The following is an 18,542-nucleotide window of genomic DNA, read 5'->3' as shown; positions in this document are numbered from 1 at the left end:
CTTCGGACCCCAGCTCCCTGCAGTTAAAGGGAACCCCCAAGATGGAGCCCGGAGGTGCCTGGGTGCTCTTCGGACCCCAGCTCCCTGCAGGTAAAGGGAACCCCCAAGATGGAGCTCGGAGGTGCCTGGGTGCTCTTCGGACCCCAGCTCCCTGCAGGTAAAGGGAACCCCCAAGGTGGAGCCCGGAGGTGCCTGGGTGCTCTTTGGACCCCAGCTCCCTGCAGTTAAAGGGAACCCCCAAGGTGGAGCCCGGAGGTGCCTGGGTGCTCTTTGGACCCCAGCTCCCTGCAGTTAAAGGGAACCCCCAAGGTGGAGCCCGGAGGTGCCTGGGTGCTCTTCGGACCCCAGCTCCCTGCAGGTAAAGGGAACCCCCAAGATGGAGCTTGGAGGTGCCTGGGTGCTCTTCGGACCCCAGCTCCCTGCAGGTAAAGGGAACCCCCAAGATGGAGCTCGGAGGTGCCTGGGTGCTCTTTGGACCCCAGCTCCCTGCAGTTAAAGGGAACCCCCAAGGTGGAGCCCGGAGGTGCCTGGGTGCTCTTCGGACCCCAGCTCCCTGCAGGTAAAGGGAACCCCCAAGATGGAGCTTGGAGGTGCCTGGGTGCTCTTCGGACCCCAGCTCCCTGCAGGTAAAGGGAACCCCCAAGATGGAGCTTGGAGGTGCCTGGGCGTTCAGTCTGCGCGGCAGGCCTGGCATCGGCTCCCCCAGGAGACACGGAGTGCGCAGTGCTCCTCAGCACCGTCCTGCCTTCTGAGCTGCTCCTGTGGGCACCGCGCGTTCCCCCTCCAGCCGGGAGCGGATGAGCCAAGCTGGGTTCGTCTGAGCAGAAGCAGCAAGCTGCCCGAGACGTGGTGTCCCAGTCTGAGGGCCCGGAGTAGGGAAGAGGAGCAACCTAAGATGCACCAGAGCGTTCAGAATTGAGGCTTTGTTTCTATTATTTCTCAGCAGCCTTTATCTGTTATAATCTGCTTAGCCTGCTGACTCCAGCTAGCTGTTTTTGAAAGACCTGCAGGCATGGAGTGGGCAGCGTGGAAATTCCCCAGCACATTGTTTCCTCAGTTTGGCTGGCGCTTTCACAAGTGCTCATTCACCCTTCCAAAGTTCTCTTTGCATTTTTGATTCTTTGGGGGGGGGATTAATGGTGCTGTAGTTGACAACGGCAATTATTCCCACCCCTTTTCTCAGGATTTGCCACTTAGTGCCATATAGGCACTGTACACAGAGTAAGAAGCTAAAGGACTACCAAACTATAAAAATAATCGAAGAAAGCAGAGAGAAGTTAAACTAAGCCACCACTGCATTGACGGTGCAACCACTGAGTGTGGTTGTTAATAATACTTGTGCATCCTGACAGGCTCTAAAAACCCAGCATACACTAAACATGTGAGGAAGACAAGTACAGTGCTGTTACTTGGTGTATAAACGTGCGTTGCACTTTTACAACTGACTTTCTTTTCCTGTTTGGGCATTTTGTCTTTGCAAGCTGAAGACAGACTTAGATCAGTATTGTTTGGGACCTGAAAGTTAGGCCTGTTTTTATTGCTTCAGTTGGACTTGATTTTCAGTGGGCTGAAAGAACAGCAATAAAGGGATTGGGCATTTGTTATGCTGTAGCCTTCTTGGCGCAGTTCAGCTGAACCGGTGTGAAAATGCCCGGGAAGCTTGGGAAACGCTGTATGCGTGTAAGCAGCTATCAGGAACTACCTGCTGTCAAACTAAGCCAAGACTGCCTTTGGAGAAGCTCATTAGTGTGTGCTAAGATGTTTTTGGTGCTACTAGCCAAGTGGGCCAACAGATTGTAATTTCTGTAGAACAAATCTGATTACTCCAATTATTACAGAGTTAGCGCTCATGCAAAACTAAGTCTATGAAAAAAATCCTGACCACCTAAGGCTGAGAAATAAAGAGGAAAAACAGGATTAAGATGAATTAGTGCAGGTCAGTTCCCTTGTTTCACTGATGTGGAAAGCAGGTACATGTGATGTATAAAAACAAATTGTCTTTTGGCATGGCTTCCAAAGGAAATGGGGCACGCTGCTGTGCCGGGCCCATCTGCCGGGCACTTGTTCCTCTCCGCTCGCGTCTCCTGCCTCCCATCCCTTCCACACACAGCTTTCTAACCTGTGGGTTAGTCGTCCGCTTGTGGGGCTTCAGACTTCTCAAAGAGCGATACAAGTTTTCCTCAGAGAGACTGAAACGCCGTTGAAGTTAGGGTTGGCAGTAAGAGAGGGAGCTGCAGCATGAGCTGAGTAGCGGCGACCCGTCCTGGCTCCTTCCCTCTTCTTGTGCGACTGCAAAAGCACCGTGCGTGTTTCCACTTCTCCGTTATTTGATGGATACGGGGTTATCTTGGTGGCGGGAGGCTGTTTGTCTATAGGGTGGAGGGCACAAATCCTTGGAGAACCAAGTTATAAAAATTCTGCTCGTCTTAGAAAAAATTTTGAAAGCTAGCCTAGAAACATCCTGATAGCGCAGAACCTGGCGGTGAGGCAGAGCACCAGGCTGTCATCTGGCACAGTAACAAATTATTCAGAAATCAGTACAGTCTTTTTTGAAAAAATTCTATGTTTTGAATAAAATAAACGATATGCTTGTGTTCTGTTGTGTAAGGCCTGTAACAATAAAACTACTTTAAAGGGCAAAATATACGTACCTTCACATCTCTTGTGTATGTCTGTGTTTTGTTCGCAGGTGCTAGAAACATTTGCTGGACGCCTGATTAAAATAGGAGTTTTAGCAAGGCGGGACATTCCCAGCCTTACAAAGTACCAGATAATTCTAGCAAGGGATCAACATAGAAAAAACCCGTCTTCACAAAATGCGGTAAATGTTTTTTATTTATTTCACATTATTAAAGTAGTGAATAAATAGTAATGCTCCATAGCGTACAAAGTTTCCTGATAAATTTTAAGTTAGATTTCCTTTGTAACATTTATATTTTGCCCTGGAATAAAATATGCCTACTTGTTCCACGTTTCTTGATGCTCATATAGTAAAATTAAGGAAAAGAGGCAGAACTTCATTTCCAAACTGAAATTGGTTTGAGAACTTAGATTGTAATTACTGTCTGCCAAGTTTACATTTTCCCCTCGGAACTACACTACTGCTCCTATTTTTCTGTCAATTGTCATGGAGTGTTCAAATTGTACAAACTTGAAAAAGAATATTACCTAAAACCCAAAAAAGACTGTGTACCTTAAAAAGAACATTGGGAAGTACACTTCACAGTAGGCAAGACAACTTTTCTGACTTAAATTTTGTAGCCTGGGTAGATGTGCCAGAAATCTCTTGGTTTGCCAAATACTGACAGACAGTTCAGCTGTCAGATTTTGAGTGTTGCTGCAGCAGAAAGTAACGAGCTAATCTTGGAAGGTAATGCAGGTATTTGGAGATCGTTTTGATGGTGGAAAAAGATTGCCTCCACTGATCATTAAGACTTGTGCAACCTGTTTCCTGAAGGTTTTGATAGACAGGCTACTCGCTGTGCATTAGTTTGTGCTTGGGCTCCATTTCTCAAATGTCAATCTTATGTTTGTCATAAGAATTGCAGTATGATTCCTGCTGCTTATCGACTTCTAATTTAATGATGCGTCTGTTTTGGTTTCACAGGGAATACATCAAGGCGTAATTGAAGGAGATTTTGCACTTTGTATCAGTTTATATCATGGCTATGAGCTGCTGCTGCAAATGGGACTACGGTCATTATTTATCTACCTTTGTGGAATTATGGATGGATCAAAAGGTGAAACATCTTCAGGAACATCCTTTCCTTTGTCTCCTCTCCTTCTCATTTAATTTACCTCATCTCTATGGCTAGTTTTGCACAAAGCAGCTTATATAATGAATGGGTTGCAAATGTAATTGGTATTTTGTTCCCCTTCATCCCTACTGGAAATATGTTAGCACAATGTTAAAGATAGAGTCTATTTGGGAAAGCAAATGTGTTTATGTGGCAGCAGTTCTGAAAAAAATAAAGCACAAACAGAACTCAGAGTAAGTGGCAGTAATATCTTTGGAGATACAGAATAACCATTAAACAATTTAAATTAAGAAAATGTTTGGTCTTGTAAAGCACTTCCTCACCCTATAGCAAAACTCATGTATGCTTGACTTATAAGTGTCCTTGCCAGAAATTGCAGATTTGGACACATCGCAGTAGAATTTCTGTCTCAGCTGTGCAATATCTTCCATTCTCACTAAGCAAAATAGAAAGTTTTTAGAATAGAATAGAGGCCTTTTCTGGCCTCAGTTTATTTTCCTAATTCTATCACTGGCTATTGTGAATCTTTTGCAACTCTCCACGGTCATGTTTAAACCTGCTGGGTTGTCATTGCTATCTGGAAGACCTGGTTTGGTACTCACATCTTTTTTTGAGGGGGAAAATCAACTTGGCAATGTCAGTCCAACAGCAAGTGTCTTCTAAACACTGGATGTGGGAGGGGAAGGTTCCAGCTGTTCAGATTACCCCATGGTGTGGCTCTGGGGTTTTCTGACTTCATTTTGGTTTACGTTTAGCTGTGTAACTCTGTGGTAACTTACAAAACCTACTTCACCTACAGCGCTGCTTGATTAAAATGACACTGCTTTGTTCTATGTCTGAACCAAAAGCATACAGAGCTTGCTTCGTATTATAGAATGTATTTTTATAATATGCATGTGCTAAGAAGTTCTCATTAATTTTATGCTTTTGACTTTTTTGCAATTTAATACTTTTGCACGTGCAGATTTTTACATTTCTGATGGTATAGTGCTGCTGTTAGACCTAGGCACCAGAGAGCATTTCATGTGTTTCCCAGTTTCTCAGATTCCTTAAATCCCTCTCTGCTATTGAGTAGAATAGAATATTTAAATAGAATGGAATATTTGAATAGAATAGAATATTTCAGTTGGAAGGGTCCTACAACAATCATCTAGTCCAACTGCCTGAAAGGTGACTGATGGAAAGTAGTTCTAATAAATAGGTCTGTACTGATTCTGCTAAGTTTGATTTCTAGTTTGAGTAGAATGAAATTATTTTCAACATCGACATAAAATCATTCAAGAAACTCGTTAATTCTAGCGTTTTTGTCTAGGTTCCCTTCTCTTTGAGTATCTGGCAGCACTTCATAGAATCACAGAATGGTTTGGGTTGCAGGGGACCTTTCCAGATGCTCTCGTTCCAACCCCCTGCCGTGGGCAGGGGCGGCTGTCGCTGGGTTGGGTTGCTCGGAGCCCCCTCCAGCCTGGCCTTGAACACCTCCAGGGATGGGGCAACCTGTGCCAGTGCCTCACCAGCCTCATCGCTTCTGGATTGGATGACTTTGCTGCTGCTAAGTGGTTGATGTAAAACTTTACAGTTTACCCACAGGGCAAGGCTTTTGTTTATACATATGTTTTTCATGTTTAAATCCTATAATGGCATCTTTCCCGAGAAAATACCGATGCCAAACAATCTTTAATACATTTTCTAAAGCTAACATGTATCTTTTACCTCTTGCGAGGAGCTTGTTACTTCTGAGAAAAGCTTATCTTTTGGACAGCAAAAATTATATTCACTCCAGAGATTAAATACTAAGGTATTTCAACTTTTTATAAAGGGTTAAGCCGTACGAAAACGGAACTTGGTCGTAATGAGGACTTCATGAAGCTATATCAGCAGCTTAGAGACATGTTTTCAGACACATCTCTGGCTTCAGTGAATGGAAACGTTTGCAAGAGTAAAACAGGTCAGTATTTCCCTTTTAGGGACAGAATATCTACTCTCTGTTTAAATGAAACAGTAGATACCTCTGCATAGCTTGTAGATGCAGGAAGCTATTTGTTGTCATACACTCGGCTAGTATTCTTTATTCCAGATTGGTTTCCCCAGACTTTATTTATCTCCCTACCTACCTATCTATCTATCTACCTATCTGTCTTCTCTTGGTGGTTTTCGCTACCTTCAAACAAGTTTTCTATGTTTGAAGTTTTTAATTTGATTTAAAATGAAAGGGTAAAGTAGTACTGTTTGACTATATGTCTTTTACAGTGCGACTGTAACAAAAGTAACAACGCTTTCTCAAAAACTGGGTTTAACAAATGTGCTTCTGTAAGTAGTTTACTGATTTGTTTGTATAGGTGAATGCAGTTAGACCTAGCGTCAGGAATTGTATATCTGAGTTGGAGAATTACAATGGGAGGCAATGAAGTTCACTAAACCTTCATACTTGGTGCAGGCTGCTTACGTCTTTAATTGCTTTACTTCCTTTTCAGTGTTTGAAAAGAAAAAGGAATTTATCTACAGCCATCCAAAATTAAGGAAATTGGAGGAAATTGTAAAAGAACACTTCAAATCCTGGAAAAAAGGATGTTCTGGTAAGTACCAACAATTCAAAGAAAATGTATCTGAACAGTTGAACCTGTGGATGAACACAAATAATACCTTACTGATTTACTTCCTAATTTGTTCAAGTGCTTCTTTATTGTCTTCTATGTTTGTATATCTTCTGTGTGGAAAAGTCCTCTCTGGAAGAACTATTACCATAAAATTTCTTTAAGAAAAAACATTCTGTAAGCTATCATTATTAATTTGATATGTTCTGTTCCACCAGGTTAGTAAAACAGAGATAGTAAGCTCATACCTAGTGCTACTATGTCTCATGATTTTCATAGTCACAGAATTTGTTCTGGAAACCATCTCTCAGTGCAGCGCTGCCATTACCTCCTGCAAAATTAGATGCAATGTACTTACAGAGCTTAAGGATAAAAGTTGTGATATCCAGCCTGTTGCTAAGATGACAAACTCTGAGGCACGGATTTGAAGTTTAAAACCTTCAATTACATTCATCTTTCTCTCATTCTTTTCTATCTTGACTGAAAGGGAGAACAAAAATACATCATACAAGTAGCATGAGATTATAAAGCAAAATATTCTGAATCATTCAGACATCTCTGGTTTTAGGAAGTCTCAGCTTCTTGATCCAGTTGTTGCTTTTGGAATGATGACATCAGTAACAATTTTTTTTTTTTGGCAATTTTTTCACTTTTTTTCCTTGTCTGTCTGTATCTCTGTGCTCTGTGAAGTTCTGATAATGTCTGACCTGCCCTTCAGTTTTGGTGGTGTATTTTGGTTGGGTTTTTTTTTTTTTTTTTCTTTCTATCTTAGATACTTGATTCTCAGAACAGACTTTAAATGACTGCTACTTTCTAGTAGCAGTCTAGGCAACTTTAAGTTTCCTCATTTCTTGGTTTTTTTTTAGTTTATAGTATGTCCAAATGCATTTAATCAAATTCCTTTCTTCTTCCCCCCCCACCTCCCTTTCCATCCATACTTCTCTCTGTCCTCCCTGCCTCCCTCCATGCCTCTGCCCTGTTTCCTGTAACAGTATCTTTCTAAGGTATTGCCTTTTGTTTTCAAATTCTGTATTCTGTACTGGAGTTACTTTAACTAAGTTTCATATTTAATACTCTCCCATCTTTTGATAGCATGGATTTTGCTGTCACATGAATCCCTTCAGATATGTTTTTCCTTGCAATTTTGGTCAGACACGTCTCTTAATATTACTAACAGGTAATTAATTAATAGACAAATGTTTTGGTTTTGTGTCTGTGTTCATGAACCTCAGAAGTGAGTAGGCATGAACCTTAAGTCTTCACTGTTATAAATACAAAATTACAGTAACTGTGCAGGAAGAAATACATAAACTTTTATAGCATAATTGGCAAGGTATGGTAGCATATCTAGTCATATCTTGAGCTAGGTGTGTAAGGTTTTCTGGCTGTCCTTCCTTGCTCCTGACCCTGTAACCTCCTTTATCCTCGTAACTAAGGGGCAAGGCAAGACCATGGGGAATATGAAGCGGTGTTCTGAACACAGTTCTCTAGATACAGGTAGTTAAATTTTAAAGCAAGTACGAACAACTGCTCCTGAAATCTTTGTGTATAACGCAGGGCTAGAAAGCACTTCACCACACGCAGTCTGATCACAAAGTTGGAGGCATTCTAGTAACTTAGGCAATGTAGTAAGCTCCAGCTTGTGCCTCCTAAGCTCATGCATCTCCAACCCAAACGCAGCGGGCAGTTGACAGAAATAGCGAGGCAGTGTCATAGCGTCTCTGATGATACCTTTTGAGCAATAGCCCCAAACCTGTATTTCTACCCTTACTCCCTGGTTCTTGGAAGTAAACTCTTAAATTCACACGTAGACAAGTAGCTACACCCTTAATTCTGGCTTTGGACTGAGTAGAGTACACACCCGTGTCCTGATTTCTCCCTCCTCCAGACAAGAATTTGTCATGAGTCTGTCAATAAAAACCTGAGTACTTATTAAGATTTCAAATGTAATCGCAGGTATCTTTGTTCCACCAGAAGGCTCTGATATAAAATCCTAAACCATTCCATGAGCAGTGGAAAATACATTCAGCATTTGTTTCGGGAACTCGTGCAAGTGTGTAGCATCTCTAGGGGAAAAAAAGAGAAGCAAACAAAACCCCTGCACTTAACTCTGCTTTGTTCCAATTATGCATTACTGAACTACTCTGAATCATAATTTACGGTGTTCATGCCTGCGTAATTTTTAAAACAAATGACTACTTCCGCGAAACATTTTCCTTGAAAAGCCCTACATTTGAGACAGAAAAGGAAAGTATTGGTAACCTAAGTCATTAGCCGTATCAGGAACAACACTAGCTCTTTTTCTTCCATTTGCAATGAAACCTCTCGTATGAGAGCCTGCGGCAGTAGTGCCAAGCTGCCTGTGCAGTCTCTGAACCATTTCTCACTAGTGATCAGCCAGGGTAAGTCTGAGCTTCCTGACCGCGTAGCTATTGCCCCTGCTTTGCACGATGCAGTTACCAGCAATTAGGTAAGTGCAAGATGGCATTCTGGCCAGCCTTTAAGAAATGTTGGCTCAGCACAATGAGCTACTCGCGGCTAATCTTCCATACCTGGATTACTTGTCAGGTTGATTATGGGCTGCTAATGTCTTGAATTTTCTAAGTCTGGTTTTGGATAAGGTCAAGGAGGTAATGGCAGCAGTATAACAGTTTTTACAGTACAGAGACAGATGCTACTGAGCGTTATTGCTATTCAAGTCATGAGAATATGCTACAAATAGATATAGAATAATGTTGTTTAGAATAAAGTTAGTGGAGGAGAATAATATGAACTCATGTAAGTAAGATATATCCAACCTGCACTTCCTCTGAAATGTATAGCTTGTCAGTCTGCTCAGGATGGCAAATGATACAGAACACATTATATCAGTGTTGCAATTGCCTGTTTTCTAGCTAAAAATACTGAATCGCATTCACCATTTCATTTCTAGGCCTTTACTGGGGACTGGTTTCTGTACTTGACAGATGACGTCCCATATCACCTGCAGTTTACTGAAACAGTGCAGTAGCATATCATAGAATAATTTAGACTAGTTGGAAGGGACCTCTGGAGATCCTCTTGTCTAACCTCCTTGGCTGTCAGCCTCAAGAGTGAAATCTGTTTTGACCGGAGGCAGCCATCTTCATAATCTACCCGTGAATTCAAGGCTCATCTCAAAAAGAAATGGGGAAAATGGTTAGCTTCAGCTTCTCCTTTTTGACTTAAGCTGCTGAAAGCATTTCTGCATGTAGATTTGCACACCTAAAAACTAAAACAGAGTTTCTGATAGTTGGTCAGAAAGATACATATGCTTATCTGTTACACTTAATGCTTTAACTTCAAGAAACAGCTTGATACTCGAATTACAGGCATAGCATGAAACTGTTGTCAGGCGCCAAGTGACTCTTCTTCGTACGTTCAGGGAAACATCTTTTTACACATTCAGTCTTGAGAATTTTAATTCATTGTCTAACCTTTCTTTTAATGAGATATAAAGATGTTTTGTGGAGAATTGTGTAAAAAAGGAGATCTTTATCCCTGGAAATCTATTTGATTTCATCTGAGAGCTGTCTAGGTAATGCATGCAAGCTGTACCAATTTCAGTATTTCATTATATCCTTTTAGAGATTATCTTTTTTAACATACTAGGTTTTTACTTCGTAGCATGCAGTAATGGCATGTTGGTTTAGTATTTGGGCAGGATAAACAGAAGCTGACTGTTCAAGACTTGCATGTTGCTTAGATAGCTTTTGCTTGCACTCATGAAGGCAGATAGCTTTATATGTTATAAAAAAAAGAAGACAAAAAAGAAAAAAAAGTTGAGGACCCAGAAGACAAAATGTGTGATGGTATAACATAAGAAACGTGGTTTTAGTCAAAGGCTCCTTGCTAAGAAAGTGTGTCAGTGCAATTATTTTTCCCTTTTCTTTGAAAAGCTTTGATTCCAAAGAGGAATTGTTTGAGCAGGTATATCTCAGAGCATTTTCTGGGAGGTTGGCTTAAGTAGGCTGAGAGGCTCCTAATTGTCAGTTTTCTCTACTGGATTTTATTATTTATTAGGGTTTGGGGCTTTTTTAAATAAAATCTATTTTAAAGAAAATTTCTTTGAAAAAATCAAAATTCAGTATACTTGGACAGAATCTTCCCATTAAGTGAGATGACAGCTGTGAATGTGTAGCTTATGGGATGACCTGTCCTTACTTTTTTTTTTTTTTGTAATTATTTTAAAATCATACATAAAGATGCTTTTCTGGCTTTTTGAAATTAAACAGATCAAGTCATGGCTGAAAGCACATCTGTGGACGCTGTGGATACCAGAGTGATGATCTTCTCATCGTTTCGAGATAGCGTGCAAGAAATTGCAGAAATGCTTTCCCGACACAGCCCAGTTGTTAGAGTAATGACGTTTGTCGGCCACTCCACAGGGAAGAGCACAAAAGGCTTCACACAAAAGGAACAACTTGAGGTAAAGAAAAGATGAGACTTGTATTAGGAAATAGTGATAAAGAGCATTAATTGTGTAAATAACTACATGAGTATCAATGTAGATTGTATGGCAGTGACTGAACTTTAAAGTGACATTAGTAAATTCCTATGTGGTTCAATTGCTTTCAGAGTATCCAAAATTATACTCACTGAACAGAATGTGTAAGTAGAAATACTTTACGTATTTACGTTATATTAACAACTGCTAACTTTTATATATTTGAAAATCTGGGCAAATATTCAAATCCTTGCTTAGGGGATTCTTTTTTCTTGTAGGTAGAAAAAATAAGATAGATCCTTAAATTTTGATCTAGCAAAGTTAAAAAAAAAAAGTAATTGCCAAGTGGGGAAGATCAATTTTAGAAGAATGCCATGGTTGGAGTCAGAATAAGGTGTGCTTTTTTTCCTTTTATTTTAGAATGGAACAGTTGATATGCTGATGTTGATAACATTAGCGTGTGGTGTTTGATCACAAATTCAGAAAGACTGAGTTTTGTAGTTTTAAAATATAAATTAATTTTTTTTCAACTTCTGTCTGAACCTAGAAAACCGGCAGAGTGTGTATAAGGGGCTTTCTGGCTAACCTGTTAAATCTAATTTTAATCATTTATTCAGGTGGTAAAACGCTTTCGTGAAGGTGGGTATAACACTCTGGTCTCCACCTGCGTTGGGGAAGAAGGCTTAGACATTGGAGAAGTTGATCTCATCATCTGCTTCGACGCTCAGAAAAGTCCAATTCGCCTTGTGCAGCGGATGGGCCGAACGGGGCGCAGGCGGCAAGGCAGGATCGTCGTCATCCTCGCCGAAGGGCGGGAGGAACGGGTGAGTCTGCAGCTTTCTTCTCGCTGGGAAAACAAAGTGACTTCTTCAGGCTGTTCCAGGAACCTATATAGCGTGCGTTAAAAATCACAGCAATCCTGAGCGCTCCCAGCAACGTTTTAGCTGTCCCTGCAGGAAAGTGTAATAGCCCGCAATATTCTAAAAATATGTGCACTTTCTCAATGTGAAGGGCTTCAAGTCTTTGTTCTAAATGGCGCTTATTTCGTAACTGATAAACTGAAACGCAGAAAATAGAGGGTCTTTGCCAAGGGTGCAGAAGGGCGTGTGGAGGAGACGGGGATGGAGCTCTGAGAGCGGGAGGACTGGAGGTGCCTCGCTCGGAGCTGCTGACGACACTGCGCTTGCAGACGAGCGCTCAGTGGTAGCAGACTTGCGTGTGAGGTCTGAAGAGATCAGCTTAAGTGGAAATCTACTTTTGCTAAATTCCTGAACCTCAGCGCTCAACTCGGAGTATAATTAATCGTCTCTGAGTGCACGCTGCTCCTTGGGAAACTAATGTACCAGTGGAAAACTAAGCCGGGAGCGGGGAGAACCGCTCTTGGCTGTACCAGCACGCCGCCCAGCCTCACCCGCAGCCGCGCCGTTGCTAGGCGTGAGCCAAGGAAGCTGGCGGGGCAGCCCCTGTCGACGTCGCTCCTTGGTGAGCTTGGTCGCAGAGTAACACGAACCTGCATCTTCTCAGTTTCATCCTGCCACCCCTGTTGGGATGCGAGGCGTTTTTAGGGTGCACTCACTGTTCTGGCTGAAAATTGATTTTCTTCTTCGCTGGTTTTGTTTACTCGGGAGGTTGGTTCTGAGTTGGATCGGGTTTCATGACAGGGAAGTCTGAGATCTGTGTAAACCCAAAATTTCAGAGTCTTGCTATTCTTTCATTTATTCCAGTTGATGTCATGCTTGTCATGTCATGACATGTCATGATGTCATGGTTTAAATTTGTAGGTGGCAGGGATTTAATTCTAAATGGGGGTCCAACGAATCCTGCCTGAGGGGAAAAAAGCTGCTTTGAAGGGATGAGAGTTAAAAGTGATAAAAGTGAATGGTGTTTGTAAATAGATGTTTCCTCATGCTTCTTATGAAGACTGATTACTACTGAAAGCTCTGCTATGTAATGGGATATTAAAATGGTCCCTTAAATTCCATGGAGTTTCTCTTAAGCAGTTGGATTACTGGGTTCTTCAGATTTTCTCAGAAATCTTTGAAGCAGAACCTTCCCCCAGGTAGGATAGTAATTTTATATAACTTTTTTTGTTTTGAGATCATGAAATACATTTAATTGCTGAACAGTATTGGCTTTGTTTGTTTGTTTTTGCTTGGGTTATGGTTTGGTTTGGGTTTTTTTGATTGAGTCTCTTTCCAGATCTGTTAATGTGGAGATTCTTCCCCGTCGCATAACTTGCAGCTAAGTAATTAATGGTCTTGTATTAATTTGTGGGAATTTGTTTTTCTTTTTTAAAAAATCAAACCACTTCAATTACAAAGCTTTTGAAGAAATTTTATTGGGAAAAATTGGAAAATGCCGGTCTGGAAGTTTGACGTTTGGCAGGAACTTGTGCTACAGAAGTGTCTATGACTGTTCTGTCCTCTCCTCCCCACGTGTTTCCCCGCCCGGCGCCGCCGTCCCGCCTGGAAGCGTCTCGGCGGGGCAGCGCGCGTCACGTGGCTGCACCCTGCTAACGCCCTGGGTTCCCTGAGCGTTCGGCTCATGGATCGGCTGCCTTTCTGGTTCGGCCGTGCGCCGAGACGCGCTGTGTTTTGATTTGGGTTTTTTAACGTCCTGTGGCAGCTCAGCTGCACATGTGCCAGCCTGCAAGGGGCTGTTGGCTGCGGATTTAAACTGATACAGAGAGACGGGCACGGGGAGCTCCCAGCCTCTCAGGCTCCTGTCGGGCCAAACAAAGGACAAGGAAACATACTGACTTAGTAACAGCAAAGTAACAATTCTGTTAAGCAATGCATTTGGTAATATAATTTTTTTTTTCCATAAAATGACTTTTTTGCCTGTTCTAGGATTAAAAGGTATTTACTGGAATGCCTGAGGGATGGTATAATAGAGCTAGCCGTTAACATCCTCCAGTTTTATTCAGAGAACATCTTTTTGTGTCCGTCTCCTCTAATCCTGGCTTCCAAAGCTCATGTCAAAAGAACATAGCTCCCGTACTGTCATACTCGGAGCACTTAGTCTGCCTGACTGGGCACGCTGTCTCCATCGGTGGCCTGCAACAGGGACTCGGAGAAGAGCGTTGGGACAAGAAATGTTCAGAGTGGGGACCACTTTCTTTCCTTAGTTTCTCCATTTTTGTCTTGGTTTCTCTGTTGCGCCATAAAAGTGGAGTGTAATTAAAAGGGCTTGGAGCACGTGTGACATGAACAAATAATCTTATGCCTTTTTTTTTGCTTGACCTCCTTTCTTTGTTTCTGATGTAATCTAATTTACATCATCCCTGTATCTATTGCAGATTGTAAATTCCCCCAGGTAAGGGCTGTGTTTGTTTTTCTCTCAAGTGCTGTGCCTACTTCTGATCTATTTACAGAGCGTAAAAAGCTGTATATTGTTTTATATTTTGTATTGGTTGCAACTTAAAGAACAATCACTGTCCTTCGGTACTTACTTGCTTTTTGCTACATTTGCTTTGAATGTTTTACCTAGGCACAAAACGATGATAATTCAAATTTAATTTGTCTTAGGTATTTTAGTATGGAAGCTCTTTAAAAAAAGAAAAGAAAACCCCACCTTAGTAGCTATGTTTTAACGTATTCATTATCAGATTTTCAATACAACCTTATTGCTTTGTTGTTTTCATCTATGCCCTTCCGTTCCTCTGTTCTCTCTGCTTTGGTTACCATAATTTGGGGCGTACTGGAAGTTTTGAACTTGCAGTTGAAGAACTTGCACAAGCAGTTATGTTGACCTAACAGGCGATATTCACGGAAGAGGGAATATGGTTGGCTCTCAGAGCCGTGCATCATATTTTGTTTCAGTTGTGTTTGGGGAAGAAAAGGGAAAAAAAAAAAACAAAAACAGAAAGCATCTTGATGACGGAACACAAAATAATGAGAAACCTCACAGACACTCAGGTGGTGTTTTACTTTTGATCAAGTTGTGTGAAAAAATGATCCAACAACATATGATTTATCCTCTCTTTTACAGACTTACAATCAAAGCCAGTCTAACAAAAGGAGCATCCACAAAGCTATTTCAGGAAACAAAATGCTTCATTTTTACCAGCGTAGCCCACGTATGATTCCACAAGGCATAAATCCAAAGCTGCATAAAATGTTTATTACTGCTGAAAAATATGAACCAAGCAATTCAAGAATGCTTTCCAAAGAGAGAAGAACTAGTTCCCTCCAGCATAAATCTGCTCTCTTTTCCTGTGTCACTGGTAAGAGGATTACGGTTCTTTTCTAAGCACTGCGTAAGCTGCTATCTCGTGTTGTTATATTACAGCATATCAAAACTGCGTGCTCACCTGAGTTTCGGGTCTACCTAAAGTGTACTTTCTGTCAGCTGTAGCCTTTCGACTGTGATGCTGTGCTGACTGCTGCTTTGCTTCCTCATCCTTTTCCTTTAACATCCTCAAATCCCAGTTCTGTCCTTAAATATTCGTACTTCAGACATTTGTTTCATCCTTCTCCATAGAGCTTATGGAGTCAATGACTGAAGGTCAGAAACTCCAGCTACAAACAGAAGAGGCAAAAGTTAATGACGTCTTCTGAAGAGCTCTGATACACCTGTGTCAGGTGGCACAATTGTCACTTAAATGTTTAGTGATAATTCTGTACCCAATCCGGTTTTGAGCTTTAACAGTTAGGCTTAATGTTGTTATTAATACAATAAAAGTATGTCTTCTACCTTTGTAAATGACAATAAAGCAGAAGTGCTTGAAAACCGAAGGATTTCGAGGGGAGGAAAAGGAGAAATCAAGGGTTGGATATTTATGAATTTCATACACCCTTACAGGAAAATTAATATCAAAAGAGAAATGGCTCTTTAGCTGGTGCAGGTACATGGCACTGAAATGCTCAGGAAACTGAACCAAATTATAAGATAGGAAGAGAGCGCTAAATTTTGTAAGTACTTGGAAATTGTCATGCTCGATCTCTTTGGTGAAGTGCTTTCTGTAAAGACCAATAGCAACTTCTTGAAAGAAGAAACTCCTAAAAGCCTTGGAAGACTTCATATTTCAGTAGTTAGACTGAAATTTAGTTAGACTAAAGTTAGACTTCAGAGTTAGTGGTTTTTTAATGCTTCTGATCACAGAAATTCTTATTATCAAAATCTACATCTGATCTCTTTCCAAACGCCATCCAAGGAAACAAAAGGCTGAACATAGAAAGGGAGAGCAAGCTACAAAATCATGCAGAAAAAAATCTGCTTCCCCTTTGGCCTCCAAACCAGTTCATGCTCTTTCCCATTTTGCAGGGTAGAAATGTAATGGAGAAGAATTAGCATGGATAAATCAATCTGAGCATGCCATCCTCAGCCCAGACTCTGTAAGTGTGGCGTGCCGCAGACGCAGCTGCGGTGATGCTCCCGATCGCGATGCTTGCCCTCTGCCTCTGGAGCCTTCTGCGAGGCGCGCTTGTCTGTCCTGTGCGCAGCCCAGCTGGCGGCCAGGGAGGAAAACCGAGGATGGAACAAACAGGCACAGCTTGCAAGAAAATAAGCAGAGCAAAACATGGAATTAAAATAATCATTTCAGAACGTTCGTAAGTCTGTCCTAGAAAATAGAAAGGAGAGGCAGTAAGTGCATACAGAAGATAATGCGCTGAACGTATTTCCTGCTGAGGGAATAGCTCTTCAAAGGCTGCAATTACCAGGTTCCTTTTGTGTGAAATAGGTTAGCAGCTGCCACAAGTGAAGAACAGGGTGTGTGCGGAGGTCTGTCCGTTGCCGAAGATGAACATGATTGACTGCCCGTCTCGCAAACAAGTGTTACATGAGTGCAAATTATTGAGCGCCAGCTTTGTGTTGAAGTCCCCTTCATTACTGTATGAAGCAAGTTCTGATTTTAACCATGTTCAAGATAAATCTCAAAAAGAAGAGAAAGGTCTTTATTTTTTGCATTTTCTCCTGTCCATATTTGTGCCCCCTTCCACACTAGAAAATTGAAAAAGCTAGCACTAGTGAATAAGCTGTGTATGTTCTTATTTGTGCCCTCTTGCTTTTCCTTTGGTCTTGAGGTTCAGTTGATCTTCAGGTTTGTCCACGGAATAATACACGTGCACAGAAATTGAAGTATCATGGGCAGAAGTCTCGTAGTAATTTCAAGCATTCTCCTTCTTTTCTAGGCAAAGTTAAACATTTCCTTTTCTTCTTAGTTTGATTCAATTTCTATTAATTTTACACTACCCTTCCACTTCAAAAACTCTTTCATAAATTTTATCTGTTTGTCAGTATCAGAAGGACACATTATTCTTGTCCTGCCCCATCACTAACCAAGTGTGTTCTTCAGTTGTATGAGCTTTTCTTCAAAAAGTACAGCTACAAGAGCAAAAATCCCATTACTCAGCACTTTGTCATACTGTTTCTTCTAATTTGAGATTCTTTTCTCTCTCTCGGTTTTGTTTTGTGTGCGTGTGTGGGTTTTTTTGAGTTTGCTAAAATTGAGTAGCATATTAGTAAGTGCAGTAAAATCAAAAAGCATTTAAGAAAGAATATTTTGTGCTTAAAATGGCTTGGACTCATTGGAGGAAAAATCTCTGAACAGATATCTTTGGAGACAGCTCGGTTTTTTTTATGCTCATCTTTTTTTGTTTTATAAAATGAAAGTAACTGTTCCACAAGATAATTGAAAAGGTGAAAGTACTGAATGATCTGGATAATCATCTCTAACATTATTGTCTTTGCAAGATCTCTGCCAATCTCCCCGCTCTGTGAGAGGTATGAAAGCACAACAGGCATGGCAAAAAATAGCTAACGCACAGTAAAATGTGCTCTTCCCATACCCTAGTAGCTGAATGTCATTTTAAGCTATCAGTAATTTGTTTTGGGTTTTTTTTTTTTTGCGTTTGTCTAGATGAAATCTCTTTTTGTTAATTATTCTTCTCCTGGTTCCTCACAGTTACTCTACTCCCCCCTTTTCAGACTGTATCAATTTTGAGTTGTCTATAACTGTGTTTTTGTTTGATTCTAGAGTTTCACATATTTCTTAATTGCTGTTTTTATCTTAATGATGCAATTTTCTTTTACTGTCTTTTTCTAAGATATACTTATATATATATATACCCATGCAGTAGGAAGGCACGGTGCTTTGTTGCTGCGCTGAGAGGAAAACACTCTGCGTCTGCCTTGTACCAGCTTTGTCTTGTCCTGTTTTTCTCCGTAGAGAACTGTCTTCATCTGATTCAGACAACATCTGGCCTTTTGCTTCTGAAAATTGAGTTGCCTGCCTGCTTCCTTGTGTTTATTTATTTTTTATTTTATTTTTTAAAGGGTGTTTTACCTTTGCCTTTCTGGGGTTACACCTTTCATTGTTTGCAGGATGACAGCTACACAAAACCTTCCTGATAAGGTGGTGGGGCTTTTTAAACTCATTTCAGCTACACCTATTCTGAATTATTTTTTTTCAGCCAGTGACACGGCTTCTCCACAATACCAATTGCATCTTCTGCAGTCATGCCTGCCCCAAGCAAGCTCCTTGTGCTGTGTATGGGAGCATGAATATCAATTTTAATCTGGCCAAAAGTGATCTCAGCAGCAATATTGTGCTTGTTGCTTTACCTGTTGTTCTTCCCTGCCCGTTTCCCTCTCCCACATTCACACACTTCTAGCAAAGGAAGCATTATTCTGCGTCGGTAGTGCGTAATTTCTTAGGTAAACCAGCAGAACCTTTGGACGGTTGAAAGTTTCTTTTGCACCAGCAGCTTTCTTCGTAGTGCGAAG

At 41.2% G+C, this 18,542-nt stretch overlaps 1 protein-coding gene across 1 annotated transcript in view; it reads left to right on the top strand.

The window, feature by feature from the left end:
- Window positions 1–18,542, top strand: part of FANCM (FA complementation group M) — an 80,596-nt gene that overhangs the window by 24,940 nt on the left and 37,114 nt on the right. Inside the window, exons 5-11 of the mRNA XM_075712276.1 lie at window positions 2,690–2,821; window positions 3,608–3,740; window positions 5,575–5,703; window positions 6,230–6,331; window positions 10,603–10,796; window positions 11,432–11,638; window positions 14,805–15,039. Coding sequence (XP_075568391.1) covers window positions 2,690–2,821; window positions 3,608–3,740; window positions 5,575–5,703; window positions 6,230–6,331; window positions 10,603–10,796; window positions 11,432–11,638; window positions 14,805–15,039 — 1,132 coding nt within the window. The remainder of the gene's footprint in view (window positions 1–2,689; window positions 2,822–3,607; window positions 3,741–5,574; window positions 5,704–6,229; window positions 6,332–10,602; window positions 10,797–11,431; window positions 11,639–14,804; window positions 15,040–18,542) is intronic.

The sequence above is a fragment of the Pelecanus crispus genome, chromosome 6 (assembly GCF_030463565.1).
Source record: "Pelecanus crispus isolate bPelCri1 chromosome 6, bPelCri1.pri, whole genome shotgun sequence".
Lineage (NCBI taxonomy): Eukaryota > Metazoa > Chordata > Aves > Pelecaniformes > Pelecanidae > Pelecanus > Pelecanus crispus.
This window is presented reverse-complemented; position numbering and strand designations above follow the sequence as displayed.